Source organism: Hypomesus transpacificus, chromosome 23 (assembly GCF_021917145.1).
Source record: "Hypomesus transpacificus isolate Combined female chromosome 23, fHypTra1, whole genome shotgun sequence".
NCBI lineage: Eukaryota > Metazoa > Chordata > Actinopteri > Osmeriformes > Osmeridae > Hypomesus > Hypomesus transpacificus.
In genome coordinates, this window is record NC_061082.1 from 4,756,120 (window position 1) to 4,779,931 (window position 23,812).

General features: G+C 49.7%; 3 protein-coding genes across 6 annotated transcripts in view; 2 read left to right on the plus strand and 1 right to left on the minus strand.

Moving 5' to 3' along the window:
- Positions 1-7,914, minus strand: part of fhip1b (FHF complex subunit HOOK interacting protein 1B) — a 23,576-nt gene extending 15,662 nt beyond the window's left edge. For 2 of the 3 annotated variants that reach the window (XM_047046468.1, XM_047046466.1), the window contains exons 1-2: positions 7,572-7,913; positions 4,339-4,496 (exon numbers count right to left, since the gene is read on the minus strand). The gene's annotated coding sequence lies outside the window, so the exon portion shown is untranslated. Of the gene's footprint in view, positions 1-4,338; positions 4,497-7,571 lie in introns of all 3 variants that reach the window. The other variant, XM_047046469.1, reaches the window with a different exon arrangement.
- On the plus strand, positions 7,864-11,426 carry cnga4 (cyclic nucleotide gated channel subunit alpha 4; the record flags this gene model as incomplete). The annotated part of the gene is made up of 9 exons (XM_047046499.1): positions 7,864-7,946; positions 8,195-8,293; positions 8,514-8,636; positions 8,814-8,915; positions 9,016-9,122; positions 9,361-9,944; positions 10,157-10,402; positions 10,683-10,848; positions 11,041-11,426. Coding segments are annotated over exons 3-9 (1,713 nt in total), but the record flags the coding sequence as incomplete, so codon positions are not given.
- A 1,231-nt stretch (positions 11,427-12,657) lies between these two features.
- Positions 12,658-23,812, plus strand: part of trappc10 (trafficking protein particle complex subunit 10) — a 14,350-nt gene continuing 3,195 nt past the window's right edge. Inside the window, exons 1-19 of one of the 2 annotated variants that reach the window (XM_047046463.1) lie at positions 12,658-12,838; positions 14,881-14,962; positions 15,222-15,357; positions 16,933-17,132; positions 17,260-17,455; positions 17,643-17,754; positions 18,221-18,468; positions 18,581-18,727; positions 18,960-19,074; positions 19,314-19,390; positions 19,630-19,721; positions 19,854-19,994; positions 20,480-20,592; positions 20,838-21,373; positions 21,523-21,664; positions 21,768-21,935; positions 22,253-22,482; positions 22,657-22,757; positions 23,424-23,580. In XM_047046463.1, coding sequence (XP_046902419.1) covers positions 12,778-12,838; positions 14,881-14,962; positions 15,222-15,357; positions 16,933-17,132; positions 17,260-17,455; positions 17,643-17,754; positions 18,221-18,468; positions 18,581-18,727; positions 18,960-19,074; positions 19,314-19,390; positions 19,630-19,721; positions 19,854-19,994; positions 20,480-20,592; positions 20,838-21,373; positions 21,523-21,664; positions 21,768-21,935; positions 22,253-22,482; positions 22,657-22,757; positions 23,424-23,580 — 3,054 coding nt within the window. In that variant the 5' untranslated portion in view covers positions 12,658-12,777. The remainder of the gene's footprint in view (positions 12,839-14,880; positions 14,963-15,221; positions 15,358-16,932; positions 17,133-17,259; positions 17,456-17,642; positions 17,755-18,220; positions 18,469-18,580; positions 18,728-18,959; positions 19,075-19,313; positions 19,391-19,629; positions 19,722-19,853; positions 19,995-20,479; positions 20,593-20,837; positions 21,374-21,522; positions 21,665-21,767; positions 21,936-22,252; positions 22,483-22,656; positions 22,758-23,423; positions 23,581-23,812) is intronic. The other variant, XM_047046464.1, reaches the window with a different exon arrangement.

The following is a 23,812-nucleotide window of genomic DNA, read 5'->3' on the forward strand; positions in this document are numbered from 1 at the left end:
ACACACACACACACAGACACACACACACAGAGACACAGGCACACACACAGGCACACACACAGACACACACACACAGACACACACACAGACACACACACACACACACACACACACACACACTGTCCTCTCAGGTGTCAAAACAGACATTCTGTTTGCACTCGCCAATCCAATCTGACACGCCCCCCAAAAGCACAGATACTTGATGTCTACATAACCAAATCTACTCCAACTGATCCTAACACAGTAGCCTAACATACCGTAGTGACATTCTGCTCCTACAGCTGGAAAGGTTAGCCTACTGCATGGTGCCCGGATTAGCATTGTCCTTAACCTGTTTTCTAGGGCAGGCATTAATGAATATGGATAAAGGACTAGTCTAGAAGGCCCAGTGATTTCTCTCTCCTTAAGAGTCTGGAGTCTCATTGGTTTCCCCCTGTTGAGAGTGAGTCAGACGTGTAGTCCACTCACCCTGCCTTGAACACTACCTTCACAACAAACTACACACAGGAGGAGCAGAAACAGCAAGGACCGGAGAGAGGAGACTGGATGGAGGGCAAGACGAGAGGAGGAGCGAAACAACGAAAGAGATAACAGAGAGAGGAGGATGGAGGGCTAGAGACAGCAGGAGAGTGGGTGAGAATGAGATGATGGGTGTGCAGAATGTTCAGGAAGAAACACAAATGTGACTCAGGAATCGAGAGCGACTAGTCAGGCAAGGAATAACACATTTTAGGACAACAAAAATAACCACAATGATCCAGTAATGAGGTTAAGCACAACACTATCGTTTTAGATATGAGAGTCAGATGGATTGGGAGGTTGGTAGGTTCTAATCCCCAATCAGGCTCCTTATTATCTCCACTGAGAGTCTAGTCTAGCCCAGCACCAGCACTAGCACAGCACTAGCCCCACACTAGCCCAGCACTAGCCCAGCACTAGCCCAGCACTAGCCCAGCACTAGCCCAGCACTAGCCCCGCACTAGCCCAGCACTAGCACAGCACTAGCCCAGCACTAGCCCCGCACTAGCCCCGCACTAGCACAGCACTAGCCCAGCACTAGCCCAGCACTAGCCCAGCACTAGCCCCGCACTAGCCCAGCACTAGCCCCACACTAGCACAGCACTAGCCCAGCACTAGCCCAGCACTAGCCCAGCACTAGCCCCACACTAGCCCAGCACTAGCCCCGCACTAGCCCCACACTAGCCCAGCACTAGCCCAGCACTAGCCCAGCACTAGCCCCACACTAGCACAGCACTAGCCCAGCACTAGCCCAGCACTAGCCCAGAGCACATGAACAGTGACCCGGGCACTCACGTCCATCTGCATCAAACCACAATCCTGCTTTCACACTGTTCACTGGACATTACATCAGCCTGCCCGCTCCTATAGTCCCAGAAACAGCACAAAGCCCCTTGAAACATTACTCAGAGGAAGGGTATGAACATATGGATTTCATTTTGTAGGCCAGCGCTTGAGTTTGAGCTTGGACCAGCCCTGCAGCTTGTGGCAGTACTGGGGGGGGCTGGGCTAACAGGCATTCAGGTCTCCCTTTCTGCAATCAAAACAAAAGAGGAGCCGACCACAAGCCGGCCGCTCCAGATGTCTGCTCTGGGGCAAAACGCAGCGATTCGGACCTGAGTAGGGACACGAGGAATGCATTCTTCTGGTTGCGTAACTCGGGCTGTGAATGGACTGAGAGGCTGGGAGCGGAGTGAGAGGGCGGGCGAGGTGTGGATAGACAAGGAGAGCAACACAGAGAGAGGCGCCCTGGCTCCACCCTGCCCTCTTCAACAAACAACAACAACATCTCCAAACACGATGTTACTGGTTCTTTCCGTCGAGAGCCGACCAGCTCGATCCTTGTTCCAGTGACATCATCCTGTCCCTGAGTGGGGTGGGTCATGGAGAGCTGGAGGAAACGTGCCCAAGACAAAACACACTCTCCCAGTATCCATAACAACACTGCCATCCGGGCCTGTGATTTACTACAGGGGTGCGTTTAAAACGACTGCCACCTTGCCCCTCAGGCGCCCTGGGGGCGCGAGGACTCTACGCACGCTATGGAAGTTTTTGGAGGATAAGTCACCATGCCAGCGCACTAAATACCCACCCAGTTCCCGAGGATAGCCTGGCTTGGGCTGGTTCCAGTTACAGTGCTAGTCCCTTGGTTAAGAGTTGCTATGTATTTATAGCTGGGGCTAGCCAGATCCTTCACTACGGGAAAGCAGTGATCCCAACAGACACCATTGGCTCTGTAACACCCTCCTTCAGGTCCGCTTCAGCAGCTAGGCCCAGGCAAAGGCCACACCTGTCATAACCCCTCACAGCGGGTTCATGTCACTTACTGATCCAACAGAGGAGTACAGCAGTCTGGGAGTGAGTTATACTATCAACCTGGCTTTACAGCTCCGTAAAACAGTAACTGTGACCGTCAAAGTGAGTTAGCGCAATGACAAACTAAAGTACAGTACCCTATTGAAACCCTTCGCGTTACACTACAGATAGCCTCACAGCAGATGGGCATGGCTACATCTCACTATTAAAACACCAGAGATGGAAAATATGACTAAATGAAAGTGTGTGTTGAACCTGACTAACAGCGACACATTTGAACTTTCAGTGGTGTCAAGCTTGCAAAGCTGGTGTTGTTGAGATGGCATAGTTCAACCCAGCTGTGTCAGGCAGTGTGAGGGTGATCTTGCGTGACAACTGGATTTACGAGATCACGACCACACAATAATCATTTATTTGTGCCTGAAGAAACTACTGGCAGTTACGGGCGTGGTTGAAGTTAGCCTGTGATAGAGGGATGGTTCATCCAATCACCTGCCAAGTTTTTTTTTATTTTTATGACAGCCCTTTTCCAAACAGTTTCCAAGGACGACTTCCAAGATGGATACATCTAACAAACCATCTGGTGAGTCAGGTTAGCATGCAGGGAGCATGTCAGAGGTTAGCTGACCACAACCTTGCTGATCACGTTCTAACACTCACAGCATGAGTTCCCAAAGGGAGGTGAGCTGATTGTACCTATTGCACAACTCTGCAAAGACTTGTGGATACATGTGGTTGTTGTTGCTGCTGCAGCTTAAGCTTTGGCAACTAGTCATCACAAGCTAAAGAAAGATGCTGAGCTGATTGTCAGGAACTCTGGGATGTGTGGGGGTGTGGCATTGCTACTCAGCTTGTCTATTAAATTCTTGCTTGCAGCTTACGTTCAGGATCAGGATATTTGTAAACCAGTCCTAGTTGTGTAGAAGTTCCTAGCTGGAGCAGTGACATCACGTTTACAGGCTATATTATTATTCATCAGAATCAGAATGGGATTTATTCGCCATGAAAGTTTGCACAGACAAAGGAATTTGCTTGGGCAGGAAGGTGCATACAATAAACATATAGGAACCTAAAATTTAAATATGTGGTCATTAGGGTACTCGTAATCGGAAGCATTAGATTATGATGCTGTTACCAAATGTGAGTGTTTCCCATGCTATACTGGCCTGATACGAGTACCAACAAGTCATTTTTGTGCATCTCTACTCTACCCGCAGGTATGGCCAATTATTCGATTCAAAACATCTGTTAACTGAACTGCATGAACCGGTTAGCCTACATTCTGTGAGGCAGCAGTGTTGCTGTACATTTCCCCATACGACGTATCCGTAGCAACACGCCGCTATACTTGGCTCAGGCAGGAGGAGATCTGAGGCCAGAAACTAGGTTATCACTGGAGCCTGTATGATGCACAGACCACCTGACTCGCAGCAAGCCCCTGTGCACCAACAGGTCTGAGAATATGCCTCCATCTCTCCCACTGCCACCTGCCTCCATCTCTGCCACTCCCACCTGCCTCCATCTCTCCCACTCCCCCCTGCCTCCATCTCTGCCACTCCCACCTGCCTCCATCTCTCCCACTGCCACCTGCCTCCATCTCTCCCACTCCCACCTGCCTCCATCTCTCCCACTCCCACCTGCATCCATCTCTCCCACTGCCACCTGCCTCCATCTCTCCCACTCCCACCTGCCTCCATCTCTGCCACTTGCCTCCATCTCTCCCACTCCCACCTGCCTCCATCTCTCCCACTCCCACCTGCCTCCATCTCTGCCACCTGCCACCTGCCTCCATCTCTCCCACTGCCACCTGCCTCCATCTCTCCCACTCCGAAAAGGGGTTTCTGACAAACGTCAACTCGCAATACCTGGCCTGTCTACAGTCACGCCCCAGGACGGATTCACACGCCTCGACAAATTCACTCAGCTTTGTCACTTGTGGATTAACCAGACATTAAGACAGAGACGGTTGGCTACTGAAATGTAAAATAGAAAAAAACGTGTTACCTGAACACAGGCCCAGTTTGGCGGCTAAGCCTCCATGTTGGCTGTGGTCCACATAGACGCCAAGCTGCGGGACATGTCCCCAGCTTCCCAGAGCGTTATCTGGCGAGCAGGGATCAGCTTAACCCCGACGGGCCTTTTCTCTGGACGTTAACTCCCACCTAGACGGAGAGAGGAGACATTTACATTTAGTCATTTAGCAGACGCTCTTATCCAGAGCGACTTACAGTAAGTACAGGGACACACCCCCGAGGCAAGTAGGGTGAAGTGCCTTGCTCAAGGACACACAACGTCCTTTGACAAGACCGGGAATCAAACCGGCAACCTTCTGATTAATAGCCCCTAACCGCTCAGCCATCTGACCCCAGGAGTTTGGTTTAATCTCTGGTAAACTGGAGTGCTGTCTTACAAAGGTTTTTGTTCCCCCAGACACACACACACACAGGTGAGGGTGGATGTTTGCTGTTACAACACTGAGCAGTAAACACGGACGAAGGCAGTTACAGACAGGCAGAGCGTGAGCCGTCACAGATGAGCCTTGACAGCCTGTGGGTCCGCCCTGTCACACTTCCTGAGACAAAACGAGAGGTCAGGTCTCACCGTTTAACGATGCCACAGCAGAACAGGACAGTCCTTGTGTTCGGAGATGATTATCGAGCGACTCGACCACAAACACCACACGGCAACAAGCGAAGAACTGTGCTTTTCGCCCAGGTTGTATTTCTCACCCCCCCCTCGCTAATTGACTCCGCTAGCTCTCCTCTCTCATGGAAACAGGGACAAACTCAGGACAACCCTGAGGGGGTATGGTCACGTGACCCAGGCTCATTTGTAAAGTTGAGACAAACTAACCGGCTGAGGTGTCATCAAAGAGCAGCGCAGGCTGCAAGGACACTCAAGGTAGCAGGCACACCTGGCGGGGTCGACCGCAAACACACACACACACACACACACACACACAAGGATGATAGACAGAATACAGACATCAAGCTGGCAGAACATTCGTTCTTTTTCAGACAGGGAGTTGAAAAGATGTCTTATGATTACTTACTGGGATTTTTGCGGTTTGGACGATGAATGAAGGATTTGACGGCATTCCAAAAACCACTCCCAGAACTCAGATTCAGTTCCTTACAGCTCCCTCACAAGGAACCTAACACGGCTTAAGCAGGCTGTGATAGTAACCAACTTCAATGATGTCTCATAGGTCATTTCCTTTTCTACCTTATGAATTATTAGCCAGACAAAGAACTATTACAAACGTACAGTCCAGCTCTCCATCTGGCAATCCTGCCAAAAGAGTGTTGTGGCAGTGTTCATTTCAATTCTCAGAAGAGAAACCCTAAGGTAACCTTCCACAACCAATGGAACCTTAGACCTACAGGTTGTGTAATTTAAAACAAATACAATTACAAGTCTTAGTAGCTCTGTAGGCAACAAAACGGTGACATCATATGGTTCAGTCTACCAATTTAAACTTTGCCTCTCACTAATTAAATGACTGGAATCTCATATGATTAACTGAGTCAAGCCGAACAAGGTTCTGCATAATCAGAGGCAGTGAGCCCAAGATAAGATGTCAGACTTGTTGGTTTTAGAGCAAAACAACTGATCTCAAGCTGCTCAGCAAGGGATCTAACATTTCAGTCAGAAAACAATAAACACAACCTTTCAGTCCCTGTAAAAGAGTATGTCAATAAGATAAGCTTGGAGAAATGCAATAGCAGGACTGTCAGTGCTACTCAATGGGACATTCGTTTTTCAGGTCAAATTCTTCCCAGTTGTAAAAGGCTCAAAGTTCAGCTGTTCAGGTCCCAGTGCAGGAAACTTATGATAGGGGACAGGAAATTATACACAAGGAATACATGGCAGAGGTTAGGGTGAGTTAATAGCACTGAACTCACGCAGAGCAAATACCCAGGCTTCCCAGCACTCGGAAAGACACCACAAATAACAAAAACACCAGACTGCCAGGGTACAGTGAGAGGCATCTTGGCAGTGGTTGGCCCTCAATCATGGGAATGGTTTGTCTAAATTATGGTCATGCTCTAGTTAGGTCAGGCTTTAACTGCTACGTTTTATGGGATCTCAGAATGCCTATTCTGTTCAGTGACAGAGGGAGGGGTGGAGGGGTAGAGTGAGGAGAGGCAGGGAGGCAGGGAGGCAGGGAGGCAGGGAGGCACTTCAGTCCAGCCTGTTCTGCCCCGAGGCAGAGTCAGGTCCGCTAGAGTGGGTCTTCTTCTTCTTTGACCACCCACACACATTCATCCCACACACTAACTGAGAGCAGTGTATGATAACTGGTTTGAGTACATCTATAATGCAGAAACTCAATTGCTGTTGTCCACAGACGTTGAGAGGAAAATCTGGGGAGGTAGGGGAAATTATCCCGTTATTAAATAAACTGACCTTGTTTCAGTTAAAGGCTCTCTTTCCTTACTGGTCATGTCAGCTCCCACTCAGCTGTAATCAATTATTAGTCAAGAAGCTATCCATTATCTGTGACTCAGTAAAGTAAGTCATAACCACGTTAGCTGCCAGAGCGCTCCTTCGTATCCATGGCAGGGGATGTGATGTTACATCACATGAAACGAATATACATTTAGAATATCCTGGGGCCATTTTTGCTGTTTCCGAAACTGATAATTAGTCAACAAGCTGGGAAGGGCTTTCCTAATGGGCCGATAGCCGCAAGCTGTAGCGATCTAAATGTCAGTCAACAACAGTAAAGTCCTCAAACCATCTAACTGGTCCTGGCTAGTTGCAGTACTGTAATGTGTTGTCACGACAGCTAAGCTCACATTCCAAGTGGTTGGTACTACTAGACTAGCTACGTTAGCTAGCTAGCTAGAATTAGCATTACGAATAGAAAATACCATAGCCACAATCACAAGAATAAAATAAAAAATACTTTCAATAAATATACAGATTGGGTAACTTACATCGGATAACCTTCTGCACACCAAGCGAATAATTTCCACCACAGCATATTGCCAGTGAATAAAATAAACAAGCAGCCAATGTGTAACGTACCAAGGCGCGGGCACTGATTGAGTTAGCTAACTGAGCTAGTTAGCTGATACTGATACTAGAGGTTAGCTAGCTTATTTGCGTCAATCTTTTAACTGGCTGGCTAGCGAGGCTCAGCAATATTTACCATATTTTGAACGCTTTAGTTAAAAAAGGGGTGAATGGCAATGTTGCCAAACTGGCAAGTCAAGTAGTTAGTTTCTTACCTGGTTGATGGATTTGAAAATAAGTAGCTATCCCCTGTTGCTGAGAAGCAGTGATTTCGTTAGCTGGTTAGCCTAGCTTCCTTGCTAGCAGTGCCACCTTGCAAACGATAGAGGTCCAGTGAACTCCGCTGTCAGCAGATCAGCAGTAGCGCGAGGGAAGGCAGCGAGAAAATAGGTTCTTGTTGACTTATCGACTACTTGTCCTTTGGCTTGTCACATAGAATATTCCATTAGACCAAAATTTTAACAAAATCTGATTTTACAATCACGCTCTCCTTTTTGCAGCCATCTTACTGGAATTCCTCTGTCACACACACCCACAAGCAAGATCCCGGACAGAGGACGCAATGACGCCTTCCAGAACCGCTATTCCAAGTAAACTCCCTCCTCCTCCGCCCTTGAAGAAAGATTCATTCAAAAGACACAGGAACACTTGTTTGCCCTACCTTACATCTGTATACTAACAAGTTCAACTAATATTTATTTTCTCGTTTGAAAATTCCATATTGAAAATTATTTGTAAAATAACGTATTTTTTGAAACATATTAATCAATGTTTGCATCAAATATCAAATATCAAGTATCAAATATTACTCTTAGACCTACGTTTTTGTTTTGAACAGGAAGGTCATTACACACCTTGAGAATAAACAAGCCCATGGGGACCTTCCTGTGTTTGTTAGAGAGCCATACTTCCATGGTGACCAAAATAACCAGCACAGGTGAGGCTGCTCATTATGGGAAACAAGCAATGCTGCAAAGCACAACCCAATCAGTCCACACAGGGCAATTACACTCACTGTTAGTCAACACTTTTTGTTAAGGCTCTCAGGCTTTGTCAGTCAAACCCAAAAAGACACAGGTGAATCATGTCAGATGTGAACACGGGTCACCTTAGACCAGAGAAAAGTCTTTCTGTCTGAGATTGGAGAGAACACACAGGATGAGCGGATGGGAGAAGCTGTTCCGATGGCGTCGGACACAGAAGGAGGGCGGTGATGGAGAGGTGAAAAAAGACGAGGGGAAAGATGAACAGAAGGCGAAGGAAGTGAAGCCTAAAGTAAAGTGAGTGACTGGTGGAATACAAATGACAAAGCAAAACAATAGCTATTGGTTTGTTATGTAGACAGGTTGATGAATGATTGAAGGAATTATTCTGATGTGATGTTATCAACAACAAAAAAACAATCTGCACATCGTCTGACAGCCTTTAATGCAGTCCTTTCTCTCTGTCCCACCAAGCTGGAGAGAGTGGGTGGTCGATCCGTCGGAGGAATTTTACTATGGATGGCTGCAGGTTATGATCTTTCCCATCAGCTACAACTGGGTCATCATAATTGCTCGGTGTGTTCACTGAATGTAACTCCTCTTGTCTTTGAGGTAGAATGTGGCTGTTGCTGGTCATGAATGTAGTGATTTTTTTAAATTTCATTTTCATTTCTAGGACATGCTTCTATGACCTTGAGGAAAACTTCCTTGTGGTGTGGCTTACATTGGACTATATCTTTGATTTCCTATTTGTTATCGATACCATCATCAAATTTCGAACAGGTAAATAATTTACTGTAGGTCATTTTCATATATTTCTTGGCTGAAAATGTGAGCATCAAGGAAATATTTCTAACCATTCTTGTTCCTCTGTGTGAAGCTCATCCATTAGGTTTTATCTCGATCTTTGTAACCCTAAACCCTTTGTGATGACAGTGTTTATCATTCTGTGCATCTCCAATCATCTGCAATTATGAACATCCTGACCTGACATACTCTGTATCTGTGACGCCCTCTGCAGGATATTTGGAGCAAGGCATTCTGGTCAGGGACGTAGCTCTTCTGAAGAAGCATTACCTCAGCTCTTCTGGCTTCCTGTTAGATCTGGTGTCCATTCTACCCACAGACCTTCTCTATATCTATTTTGGCATCCACTCCCCCCTAGTGAGGATCAACCGCTTCCTGCGTTCTCCCCGCCTCAACGAATCCCTGGATCGCATGGAAACACGGACCTCCTACCCCAACACCTTCCGTATCACCAAACTCATGCTCTACATATTTGTTCTAATCCACTGGAACGCCTGTGTGTACTTCTCCCTCTCCAGATACATAGGCTTCGGGGAAGATCAGTGGGTGTACCCCAACATGTCTGACCCTGGCTTTGCCTCCATGCGCCGCCAGTACTTTTACTGCTTCTGGTTCTCGGCGCTGATCTTCACCACGGTGGGCGACACACCGGAGCCCCAGCGCGAGGAGGAGTACCTGTTCATGATTGCCGACCTGCTCATCGCCGTGCTGGTGTTCGCCTCCGTTGTGGGAAACGTAGGCAATGTCATCACCAGCCTGAGGGATCGTGATAACGTGTTCTTCCCCAACCACGAGCTGGTGAGGGTCCGAAACCATCTCTCATCTTACAGATGAGGTCATACAAATACAACCAGGAAGTGATCCTCTAGTCACACTGGCCCAAGATCAACTATGATAATTAAGCTAGTTTGACTGGGACTTTTGTTTGGGCCTAAACATGTTGTCCAATTCGTCCCAGGGCATTCAAGTAAAAATAAATCGTCCAAACGTTCTTCTTCTCATCATTCCAGGTGAAAGCCTACTTGCGTAACCGTGACATCAACAATGAGCTGCGTAACCGTGTGAACGGCTGGTATCAGCACCTGTACATCAACCGTAAGATCACAAGGGAGAAGGAGATCCTGCAGCAGCTGCCGGTCCAACTCCAGACAGAAATCGCTGTGAGCGTTCACCTGCCGACCCTCTCTAAGGTGACCATCTTCCAGAACTGTGAGAAGAGCTTGCTGGAGGAGCTTGTGCTCAAACTCACGCCACAGGTCAGAGGTCAATAGTTGTAATCCGGTTAACCCTGCACATTGTATGGTGCCATGAGTGGGATGTATTCCCTTGGTGGCAATGTCTGTGTATGTGTGGTCAGTTAAACAGAATATTCTACAGCTTTCCACATACCTCTCCTCACCCTCCCTCACCCCTCCTCACCCTCCCAAACCCCTCCTCACCCTCACACCTCAACTCTCCTCCCCTAATTTAAGATGTCACTTCCTCCATTTTGATGTCTCTGGGGTGTTCTCCATCTTGATTCCCCTCCCCCTGCAGGTGTACAGTCCAGGGGAGTATGTGTGTAAAAAGGGGGATGTGGGACATGAGATGTACATCATCAAGGAGGGGAAGCTGGCCGTGGTGGCAGACGATGGCGTCACACAGTACGCTGTGCTGTGCGACGGGAATTTCTTTGGGGAGATTAGCATCCTCAACATCAAAGGTGACGACTGGAGGAAATACAAATGTTCAGTCGTGATTTGGAAGGATGGATTGATGGGTGTGTTTAGGTTTGAGTTGTGTATGTCTGTTGTTTTCCAGCACAATTTCAAAACATCAGGACGATCAGTACATTGACATGTCACATATGTCTGGTATAAAAAAATGTCAGCGTTAAACAGGTGTGTGTTCATAGGTAACAAATCGGGCAATCGCAGGACGGCTAACATCCGCAGCATCGGCCACTCTGACCTCTTCAGTCTGTCCAAGGAGGACCTGACAGACACGCTGTCTGAGTTCCCGGCAGCCAAGCGCCTTCTAGAAGAGAAGGGACGACAGATCCTCACCAGGATGGGCATGCTGGAGGAGAGCGGACAGGGCGAGGAGGAGAAGGAGAAGGTAGAGACCAAGCTGGAGAGGCTGGAGGAGAACCTGGACACCCTGCATACCAAACTGGCCCGTCTGATGATGGAGCTGGAGTCTAGCAACCGCAAGATGCAGGCCAGGGTGGAACAGATGGAGTGGGAGACTGAGGGCTGGGAGGAGAGGCCAACTGAGGATGGAGATGGAGAAAGGGATGGAGAGAAGGAGAGGGGAGAGGTGGATGATTGGGTGAAGGGGCAACCAGGCATTGGAGAGGAGGAGGTGGGTGTGTTGCTGGGACATGAGCAGGGACGGGTACAGGAGGAGAAGGGGGAGGATGAGGAACGAGGAGAGGGGGAGCAAAAAGAGGAAAGGGAAGAGGAAGGTGGGGGGAATGAACTAGAAACAGAGGAGAAAGGAGAGAAAATGGAGGATGAAGGAGGGGAAAGGGTGGAGGAAGGAGAGGAAAGGGAATTAGAAGAGAAGAAAGGAAAGGAAAGGAGGGAGCAAGTAGAGGAAAGAGGGGAGGAAGGGGGGGGAAATGAACTAGAAAAGGATGAGAAAGGAGAGGAAAGGGAACTAGAAGAGAAGAAAGGAGAGGAAAGGAGGGAAGAAGGACATGAAAGGAGAGAGTAAGGAGAGCAAAGAAGGGAGGAACAAGAAGAAAGGGAACTAGAAGAGAAGGAGAAAGAAAGAGAGGAAAAGGAACCAGAAAAGGGGTACCAGAGAGAGGATACAGAAGAGGTACAGGGAGAAGTCGAGAAAGGATAAATGAAAGAATAGGAAGTGAAATTATGCAAATGTGGAAAAATGATGGAGGAATTAAAAAGGATGTTGGAAGAACGAAACATAGAAGAAAATGTAGTGTGGGAGGGAACTGGGAAGAGCAGAAATGGTTGTTCAGTAAAAAGAGATGGAGGGGAAGTTAAAATGAAGTTTGAGATCAACCTTGTGTGAGACTGCTAAGGAAATCAACACCAAAGTAAAAATGACTTGGTGATACTGTAGTTGTTTCAACTTGTGCCAGTAGAAGGCAGCTCACAATATCAAAACGATGCACCTCGATGATTAATGTTCACTCTTATAATTGCTGGATCAATCCAAGCATATGTGTCGGTCGGACATTCATTTATCATGTCATAGATAAGCCTGTTAAGAAAATCAACTTAAAATAGCATGTATAATTGTTTAGAAAGGCATTGAACATGAATTCCAAAACAAATCTATAAGCAAGCCTATCGCAGGTTTACATTATGTGTTCATTGTGTAATTTTGGAAAATAATGACAAAATGTGTTCTCACAATACAGTATATTTATGAAAAGAGTAAACATGTCTAATTACCTTATTATCTTGAACACATAACACATTGTAAGGAAACCGTAATTATGGATGATTCTTGAACTATCCCTTTAAATTACGTGGAGTTTACGTAGTTCGTATGAAGGTGTTCCAGGAAGTGCAAGGGAACACGGGCCCCATCGATTGATCACAACTGCACACATAAGCATTTACTAACAACAACCTGGATTTTCGGATGACATTTTCATGGGGGGCTACCGTTAATACTCATGGAGCCTCAAGAGGAAAAGCCAATTATTTACACCATGGAAAACAAGCCGATTGTGACATGTGAGTGTTCTTTCCGATGTTGCAGTCGTATTTTTCCAGCCTGACAGCTAGCAAGCTAACTAACGTTAGCCACCTAGCTAGCTAGCTATATGACACTTGCTGGTCTTGACTTACACGAAACAGTAGCCACTGCAATTTGCCTTCGAGGTTATAGCGTGAAATGTTAATACCTAACTAGACAGCACGGCATGTGTATTTATATCGCATGATAGACCAGCAATAGAAATGGGATACCCTAGTCTCTGGACGTGAATCTCGTTTCGAGTAATATGTCAACTAGCTAGCAACATTAGCTACCATGCTAGCCGGTAGATACCTATCTATGGCTACGTCAGAGCTCGTGCTGCAATTTTTGCTACCTGCTGTTATCACGCAAGAATGCACCTTGCTGCGAAAAGTGTTCATCAAAGTCACACCGACTGCAGTGGCGACCATAGAATGGACAGATTGGCAACTTAACCCCCATGCCGGCCTGTCGCGTCTCAAAGGTTATTTTAGGAATTGACCCTTTTGCCAGGGTTCGCTCGGACGTCAGTGTGTTGCCTTCTCCATTTAACGCTAACGAATCTACGAGTACGGCTGTGAAGTCATAGGCTACAGCGGGGATCTGAACCAACCGTGTGGTTGGTCCAAACGGCCAAGACGCCTTGTCGGTCCCGTTTTAGACAGCAAGGGCTTGGGTTTCATTCATACGCCTCTATGCGTTTACTGGTTGTATCTCTACGTGCCATACAACCCTACCCCATAAGACCCAAGTCTCTCTTTATGGGATAGACCGCACTGCTAAACTGTTGTGGTGGAATTAGCCGTGCTTCAGTCAGATTAGAGACCTATGGCTGCCATGTGACGACTAAATACACAACAACGCTTGAACAGGATCTTGACTCCGCACAAGGAACACACGATGTTTCCCTTCAGCATATGTTTGTGTTGTATGTCTTGAAAGTTAACCTATTGCTTTAGCCTACGTTTTACCAACCCAACATGTATATATTTCTTCCCACGAGAAGACCATGGTTCTCAGTGCATTATGCGTCGTTAACCCGCTTGCGGTAGAGAATGCTACGAACTAGAGACTTGGTATCATCTGCTACCTCCCTCGTCCTACGTCTTCCCACACAAGCGGTGTTTGGTTTTAGAGGGGTCGGGGTCTCACCTGCCGTCTCAGTACATTTTCAACACCTGTGCTTTTTAAAGCTCTGGACGTGAGGGCAAACTGAAGCAGAAAGGTGATAGCCAAACAGACTCTGCACAGCTTTCTGTGGGGGATGGACAGGAGAGGCTGGACTGTTGCAGTCTACACCATATCCAGACCATTTTAAAGATGTATTGTTTTGCATGTTTTAAGGTTTATTGGACAGTTTTGTAAGTGTGACAGGAAAGGCTGGCAGGCAGGGAGAGAGAGAGATAGGGAGAAATGCAGCAAAGGGCCAAGGTTGGATTCAAACCCAGGCTGCTGTTGAAAGGACTCAGTGTTGTACACACTTATCCCGTGAGCTACAGGAGCGCCACACGAGAACATTTTAAATAGACATTTCAGTTCAGGTGTTGATGGGTATTGGCTACTGGGTATCATCTGAGAGACTTTATGTTGCACCCATTCACCCTTCTTTCCCTCCCTCTGTCTCTCCCTCTCTCTCTCTGTCTCCCTCCCTCTGTCTCTCCCTCCCTTCCTCTCTCTCCCTCTCTCCCTCTCTCTGTCTCTCCCTCCCTCTGTCTCTCCTTCCCTCTCTCTGTCTCTCCCTCTCTCTGTCTTTCCCTCCCTCCCTCTGTCTCTCCCTCCCTCTCTCTGTCTCTCCCTATCTGTCTCTCCCTCCCTTCCTCTCCCTGTCTCTCCCTCCCTCCCTCTGTCTCTCCCTCCCTCTGTCTCTCCCTTCCTCTCTCTGTCTCTCCCTCCCTCTCTCTGTCTCTCCCTCCCTCCTTCCCTCTGTCTCTCCCTCCTTCCCTCTGTCCCTCCCTCCCTCTCTCTGTCCCCCCCTCTCTCTGTCCCTCCCTCCCCCCTCCCTTCCCCCCTCCTCCTCTTACACCTCTTGTCCACTCAGGCGCTGGGGACCAGGCTTTATTTACGTCTCTCTACACCCCATTGGCCCAGCAGCTCCCCAGGGAACCAATGGAGTGGAGGAGGTGAGTGCTGCCAAGGGCATGATGGGATATAAATGAACCAGTGTCGTTTTGGGATGATAGTTACCGCTATTGTGGGCCTGCAGCATCGAGTACACTCTCATGTGCATTGGAAAGTCAAAAAATGAAAACGTGATCGAATTAGGCTAATGGATAGCTAACATGTCAAAATTGCATTCCACTACTCAGTGTCAAAGTCATAAAGCTTATTGCTGTATAAGCATGTTTAAAGACAATTTCTATTTGCTGTTTGTCTCTGTAGGACATATGGCAGGGCTCCTAAGATGATTCACCTGGAAGCTAACTTTGTCCAGTTCAAGGAAGACCTTCTCCCTAAAGAGGGAAACAAAGCACTTCTAACCTTCCCTTTCCTCCACATCTACTGGACTGACTGCTGTGTAAGTGGAACTGCCCTTTGCTGATGTTTCCTGTCACACACTCTCTCCCACTCTCTCTCTCTCTATCTCTCTCTCCCACACTCTCTCTCACACACACACTCTCTCCCACACTCTGTCTCTCGCACGCGCACACACACACTCTCTCGTACGCGCACACACACACACACACTCTCTCCCACACTCTCTCTCTCACGCACACACACACACACACACACTCTCTCCCTCACTCTCTCACGCACACACACACACACACACACTCTCTCCCACACTCTCTCTCCGCGCGCACACACACACACACACACACTCTCTCCCACACTCTCTCTCTCACACGCGCACACACACTCTCTCCCACACTCTCTCTCTCACACACACACACACACACACACCATCCATCCACAGTCGCTTCTTATGGAACAACCCAGACTTCACAGATTGCTTTTGTGTTTTGAGAATTCAGAAACAATATTTTCTGCTAGGGAACACGACGCATTCTCCAAATTCAAACTCTTATCTTTCATTCCTCCGCTCCTGGCTAATTCCAAATGACTGCTCCCCTGTTTGCCTGCCCAGAGGAAGCGCTCAGGGGGAAACAGGAACATGGAGGGTGATTGATAGTCAGGCAGGGAAGCCTCGCTTGTTTAAGGAAGTGCAGTCAGCGGCTCGTGACCAACATGGGTGATGTTGCGTAATGGACAGTAGGCAACGCTGGGCGGCGTAAGTAGGTTAGCTCGTTAAAAGTTTTGTTACGGTCTTAATTATCTCCCGAGTCATTAAAGGGGATGTTTCACTTCACTCCTTTTTTAAAAGCTGTTTGCCACAGGCATCCATTCAAAGGAAGAGGGAATAGGGATCGTAGCCGTGGTAAATGTGGGCTGTGGAGTTTGTGTGTTTGGTCATTTGATTCCCTGAGGAGTTTCCTGGAGAGATACCCTCTGGGTTTGTGATGCAACTCAGTACGCACTTATTTGAGTTATGTCTCTTAACAACAAACATTTAAATCACAACCATAAAACTGTCATTGCTCCAAGCCATGTTCCTCTCTGTGTGGTTGAGGATTCTGCACTGCTCTGTGTTTGAGCGAATATGCCAACACATCTAAAAACCGTGTAAAAGCAGTAATTGTGCTGAGCCTTATTTAACTGCAAGCCTACTCATTAACGATGTGTACCTATTCTTAGATGGCTGCTTGCATATCCCAGATATGCATGTTAAAGCCATTCTTCGGGGTGAGTAAAACGGCTTGACTTCAATCAAGCTTGCTTGCTAGCCAAGTTGTCAACTGGCAAGATCTACTGTAGGATCGTCGCCACTGTTGTTCCCGTGTTGTTGTACTTCAGCCTCTGGTCAGCCAGCTGCAGAAACTGCACAATCATGTCTTCAATAAGTAGGTAATAAGGGTGTATAGCTCAGTGGTTAGATCAATTGACTGCAGATCAAGAGGGTCCACGTTTAAAACCCCCCCCGTGTGTTGTATGTCGCTCTGGGTTAAAGCATCCGCTAGATGAATGTGTTATCTGGTCAGCTGAGGTAACGATCCTCCTCCTGGTGGTTAAAGTGGTCCCGTCTCCCCTGCAGGACACGGAGGTATATAAGAGCTCGGTGAAGGAGGACACGACCAGGTGGCAGAGCAGCCTGCGCGGCCACGGCTCTGCCGATTGGGTCATCGTCGTCGTGGAGACCAGCGACGCCAAGAAAAAGAACAAGACCAACATCCTGCCGCGCTCCTCCATCGTGGACAAGATCCGCAACGACTTCTGCAACAAGCAGAACGACAGGTGAGTCGGCGCCGGCCGAGGAGGCCCGTGAACGTGGCACCTTCTCACACACACACACACGGAGTTTGAAAAGATCACACCTCTTTATTTTTCTCTCCCTCTCTCTCCTTTTCTCTCTCTCCCTCAGATGTGTGGTTCTGTCGGACCCCCTGAAGGACTCGTCTCGTTCCCAGGAGTCGTGGAGCTCCTTCCTGCTCAAGCTGCGCACGCTGCTGCTCATGTCTTTCACCAAGAACCTGGGCCGCTTCGAGGACGACATGCGCACGCTCCGCGAGAAACGCACCCAGCCAGGCTGGAGCTTCTGTGAATACTTCATGGTGCAGGTGTGTGTGTGTGTGTCCTTCTGTGCTTGTTGCTGTATCCTGTGTGTGTGTCTTTCCTTTGTGTGTGTGTTTCCTGTGTGTGTGTGCATTTGTCCCACTTTTTAGTTTTGTCTGTGTGTGACTCACCTCTACATGCATGTTTGTGTCTGTCTCTGTGGTGATCTCATCTTTCTGTGTGTGTGTTTAGGAGGAGCTGGCGTTTGTGTTTGAGATGCTGCAGCAGTTTGAGGACGCTCTGGTCCAGTATGATGAGCTGGACGCTCTCTTCACTCAGTACGTCCTCAACTTTGGAGCCGGAGGTACGGTTTTCTGTTGGACGTTTGCTCTCACACGGCAACATCTCACACTTCCTTGCTCCAAACAAAAATGGAAACCAGTCAGAAATAACAACTGAAACAAAGTATTTCCTGTCTGTTTGTGTCTGTCTCCCTTTGGTCATTACCTCTCTCCACCTCTCTTTTTCCACTCTCTCTTTCTGTCCTATTTCTTTCTCTCCCAACTCTCTCTTGCTCTTTCTCCCCCCTGCTCCTCCCTCCCTTCCCTGTCCTCCCCACCCGTATGTCTTACCTGTCTGCATCATCCCTCTTTATTTACTTTCCTCTGTACTGTTGCTCTCTTTCCCTCCTTCTGTTTGCCTTCACTCTCCTCCCACTCACCCCTTTTCTCCAACCCCCATCCCTCTCTCTCTTCTGACCCCTCTCTCTCTTCCTACCACCCCCCCTCTCCTCTCTCTCTTCCCACCGGTCTCCCCTCTCCCTCCCCCAGAAGGAGCTAACTGGCTGGGCTCCTTCTGCGCCCCGGTGAAGGCCTGGAGCGGCCTGCTGCTCCGCCGGCCCATCGACATGGAGAAGCGGGAGGGCATCCAGCGCGGCGAGGCCAGCCTGCTGGACCTGCGTAGCTACCTGTTCTCCCGCCAGTGCACCCTGCTCATCTTCCTGCAGCGGCCCTGGGAGGTCACGCACCGGGCCCTGGAGCTGCTGCACACCTGCGTCCAAGAGCTGCGTCTGCTGGAGGTAGCTTAGCCTAGCCTAGGTCGGCTTTGCTTACGTTAGTTTAGCTTATTTTAGCTTAGCTTAGTTTAGGCCCATGCTTGAATCTAATCTGAGCTGTCGTGCTGCTGTGTAGGTGTCGGTGCTGGAGGGGGCGCTAGACTGCTGGGTGTTCCTCAGCTGTCTGGAGGTGTTGCACAGGATCGAGGGCTGCTGTGACCCTGCCCAGCTGGCTGCCAACTGCTCCCACACCGTGGGCCTGTGGGCCTACGCTACGGACAAGGTGGCTGCCTCACCCAGAACTTTCAACTTAAATTATATGTATTTTATTTATCTGCTGTAAAATTCTCTTCCACAGAAAAATATACAGATTAAATATATCACACTAATAGTGAGGAATGCATGTTACAAACAGTATGCAAGTCATATGAACCTTTCTTGTGAACTTGACTGAGTTGCTGTGCTGTTAGCTGAATGTGTGTGTCTTACGTCTGTGTGTCTGTCCTGTGCTCCAGCTGAAGTGTCTGGGCTACCTGTGCGGGCTGGTGTCTGACCAGGGCCCCACCTCAGAGGACCTGAACAGAACGGTGGACCTGCTGGCCGGACTGGGAGACGAGCGACCAGAGACTGGTGAGAGACGAGGGGGGAAACCGAAACAGAGTAATCTGGGATGACTGCATGTAAACACGCCTGTCAAGTCCCAAAGAGCCAAACGGGTGACGTGTTCGTTAGTTAGCTTGTCTGAGTGGGTTTAGATGGAGATGGAAGCCGGGCAGATGAGAGATGGGAGATGAAAGATGAGTTGTGGTTCTTCTGAGCCAAGAAGATCTCGTGAGCTGAATTGTTAACTTGTCGGTCTGCTCCCACAGTCAGCAGCTTGCAGAGCCCGTACAAGAAACTCAAAGAAGCGTTGTCGTCCGTGGAGGCGTTCGAGAGACACTACCTGGTGAGGTCACATCACAGGCAGGGCTGTCCTCTTCATATCCATCAATAAAGAACATATTTAGTCTACTAACTGTCTAGGAATCAACCATTTGATACTATTCCCTCCTTCCTTAACCCCTCCCTCCTTCTTTCTCCCTCCCTTCCTCTCTCTCCCTCTCTCTCTCTCTCTCTCTCTCCCCCTCCCTCTCCCCCCCTCCCTCCCTCCCTCCTCTCCCCCCCCCCCCCCCCCCCCCCCCCCAGGAGCTCTCTCATGCTGCGATGGAGATGTATCGGGCCATTGGCAGGATGAGGTCAGCCAGACTGGTGGGGAAAAGCCTGGCTGAGTTCTACATGTGAGATCCCCTTTACCTTCAGCTACCTTAACCTGCACAGTGTACTCCTGTGTCACCTCACCTATCACTCCTAATGCTTATTTAATGTATCCTTCTCATGACACCCCACTCTTAACATATACGTGTGTGTAGGAGGAAGGCGGATCCTGACCATGCAGAGAGCTTCCTGCAGGATGCCCTGAGGTCGTACGTGTCAGAGGGGTGGAGCCTGCCCGTCACTCACACCAGGAAGCAGATCGCAGCGTGTCAGAAGCTGCTCGTCCGGACGGAGGAGTATCCTCTACTTCCTGTATGGAGTCTTACCACACATTCTACTTCCTGTATGGAGTCTCACCACACGATCTACTTCCTGTATGGAGTCTCACCACACATTCTACTTCCTGTACGGAGTCTCACCACACATTTGTTGTGTGGTCAGATTGAAAACAACGTCATATCTTGTGTCCACCTAAGCAGCTTTGCGGTTCTGCATGATGACCCAGTATGACTGGAACAACCACCCTGCAGGATGAGCCTGGCTTGATTTCCTCGTTGGAGAGATCTCTATTATAGGTGCTCCTGCCAGAAAGAAAGGATAGTCATTAATGGCAGTACCTTTTTCTTCCCACCAGGGGTCGCCCCACAGTGATGTGGTTTTTGAGTGTCTTTCTGTCTCACGTTGTGAACACCCTCATATATCCTACACATCACACTGATCCATATTCACATAGCCCTCGTTCCCTATTGGTCAGTTGGTGTCCTTGACCTTGCACCATTAGCTACTTGCAGACCAGTGCCTTGCTGGCAGGGGATGGGAATCTGACCAATGAGGAGAGGGAGCACTTCTGTCAGGAGATTCTGACTTTCGCTGGCCAATCAACAGACAGCAAAGGTAAGCGTGCAGGTGAAGAGATTCATGTGTAACAGTGCCATTAGTAGACTGAGGCCAGTGTCCAAATAACTCAACATCGCCTTTTGTAAAATGGTGATTTTTGTTGTTGTATGGTATTGAATTATTTTTGTGGAAGTTTGTATTTCTCAATGATGTATGTATGTTTTTGGAAACGTTTAATATAAAAAATAAACATACATTATTTATTTTTTTACATTCTGCATCACCTTCACTTCCCTCCACAGCCCAGAAGGTAGCGCTCAGCATGACCGCCTTCGCTCAGCTCACTCAGCTGCAGTTCCGCCCGGCAACGGCGTCCGTGCACTCCGGCGCCGCCCTGCAGGTGGAGCTCCGGCTGCGCAGCCTCATGCCCGTCCCCGTGCCTCTGGAGCAGCTGGCCGCCAGCCTGCACTTCAGCCTGGAGCAGGCAGGGACCCTGGGCAGAGCCAAGGGGGCTCTCCGACATCCCAACCCAGGGATAGTGCACTTCCCCCCAGGCAGCTCCTCGGGGGGGCCCCTTCACTCGTCCTTGGCTGGAGGTCCGGCCCTGGAGCTGGATGAGATCCAGGACAGGAGCCCCTCTGATAACTCCCTCAACTCCGCCGGCATGGTGTGCAAGAACACGCACCTGGTCATGCGTTGTCATGACAGCGGATCGTCGCCCGACCTGCCCAACTGCGTCAGCCCGGCCCCCGTTGCCATGGACGACGGAGCGCAGATGCTGAAGACGCACAACGTGACGCTGTTGCCCGGAGACAACAGCATCGTCTTCACCGCCCCGGTAAATGCTTGGTTACGATGGAGCCGTTTATTTTTAACAGTGAACTAGTGTGGACTTGTAGACTGTGTTATGATGCTGCAAGTACTCACTCCCCTCCTCCTCTCTTCCTCTTCCTCTATATTCCTTTCTCCCTCTTCCCCCTGGTCTAGAGTGGGGACCCTGGCACCTACACGCTGCGCCAGCTGTGTGCCACGGTGGGCCAGGTCCAGTTTGTCCTGCCCCACATCTACCCCCTGGTCCAGTACGAGGTGTACTCCCAGGAGCCCCAGCTCACTGTGGAGCCCCTCACAGGTACGCCTCACACACACACACACACACACACACACGTCACAGACAAGCTCACACACACACTAACAAGCACACACACCTCTAACAGTGCCTGTGTGTGTGTCAGAGCCCCTGCTAGCTGGGCTTCCCCAGAAGGTGAGGTTTACCCTGCAGACGGGGCACTACAGCGTGAAGAAGGGCGACGCCCTGCAGCTCAGCAACACAGACAGCATGCCCATCCTGCCCCCCTCCCCGTCCTCGCCCTGCACCGCCACCATCCTCAACGCCGCCTCCGGTTAGTCTCAGTTTCTGCAGAGCAACATCAGCTGATGTCTCTGTCAGGGATCTGTGTGTTGGGGAGGGGGAGGGGGGGTGCTGGAGGGAGGGGGAGGGGGGGTGCTGGAGGGAGGGGGGGGGGCGGTAATCTCTTTGGAACTAGGATTGCTGCTGTACAGATTTAACAAGATTATAATCCAGAGGGTATGAGACGTGTTATGATGTGAGTCCCCCCCCCCCCCCCCCCCCCCCCCCCCCCCCATGGAAGACAGCATGTTATCGGAAACAATTGACAAATACTTAACCATCACCTCTCCTCCCCTGCCCCCCTCCCAGAGCGTGTGGGAGAGGCGTCTCTCTCCATCCAGGCGTCTGAGAAGGTGACCAGCATCGTGCTCCCCATCACGCCCCCCTACCACACCCTGGAGTTCCAGCTGGAGGTGCTGTGCGTCATCCCCTCCGGCCCCCACCGCCCCCCCGGGGAGAGGCTGACCAATGGGGAGGTCCGGCACCGGCCGCGCAGCTACAGCCACCCCGACACGCCCATGACTGCCATCGACCAGAGGGTACCGCCCCCCTGACCTCACACACACTTACCTCATGATTTAAATATATATTTTGTATTATTGCTTTACTTTTTAAGATGAAAGGTAATATATCAAGTACACGTTTTAGAAGTTATTTGAAATGGTTTAGTTTTTTAACCAAATGTTGTGTTTTTCCTCTTGTCCCGACCCCAGATGTCTATAGACTGTCCCTGGTCCATCTACTCCACCCTCCTGGCCCTCACCTTCTACATCCCCTTTAAGACCAAACACTCACTGCTGTCAGCAGGCAACAGGTGAGAACATCCCCTTTAATGTGGAGGGGATGGGGAGAGGGGATGGGGAGAGGGGATGGGGAGAGGGGATGGGGAGAGAGCGATGGGGAGAGGGTGATGGGGAGAGGGGATGGGGAGAGGGTGATATGGGGGGAGGGTGATGTGGAGAGGGGATGGGGAGAGGGGATGGGGAGAGGGGATGGGGAGAGGGTGATGGGGAGAGGGGATGGGGAGAGAGCGATGGGGAGAGGGCGATGGGGAGAGGGGATGGGGAAAGGGCGATGGGGAGAGAGCGATGGGGAAAGGGCGATGGGGAGAGAGCGATGGGGAGAGGCGATGGGGAGAGGGCGATGGGGAAAGGGCGATGGGGAGAGAGCGATGGGGAGAGGCGATGGGGAGAGAGCGATGGGGAGAGGGCGATGGGGAGAGGGCGATGGGGAGAGGGCGATGGGGAGAGGGCGATGGGGAGAGGGCGATGGGGAGAGGGCGATGGGGAGAGGCGATGGGGAGAGGCGATGGGGAGAGGGCGATGGGGAGAGGGCGATGGGGGGAGAGGGCGATGGGGGGAGAGGGCGATGGGGGGAGAGGGCGATGGGGGGAGAGGGCGATGGGGAGAGGGCGATGGGGAGAGGGGATGTGGAGAGGGTGATGTGGAGCTAACAGTGTTTCTGCCCCTGGGCGCTACAGGAAGTTCATCCAGGTGTGCGTGCAGAACGTGTCGGACGTGAGCTTCCACCTGACGGAGCAGCACCTGACGGAGCAGCACCTGACGGAGCAGCACCTGACGGAGCAGCAGCAGGAATGCTCTCTGGAGCTCCAGTCCCTCAACACTAAAGCACAACAGGTGGGGAGAGGAGAGGGTGGAACACAAGAGGAAGGAATGGAACGGAATGTACTGGAATAGAATAAAACATGTTTGAAGTTAATGTAACAATAGAATAGAGTCGAATAGAATATAATGGAATGTAAAACATAATTGTTACCACTTGTGAATTTTCTTATGCCAAAATACTGTACCTCATATTTGTTATCACATGGCGGGCAAACCTTCTACATGTACAGCGGCACTACTCGCT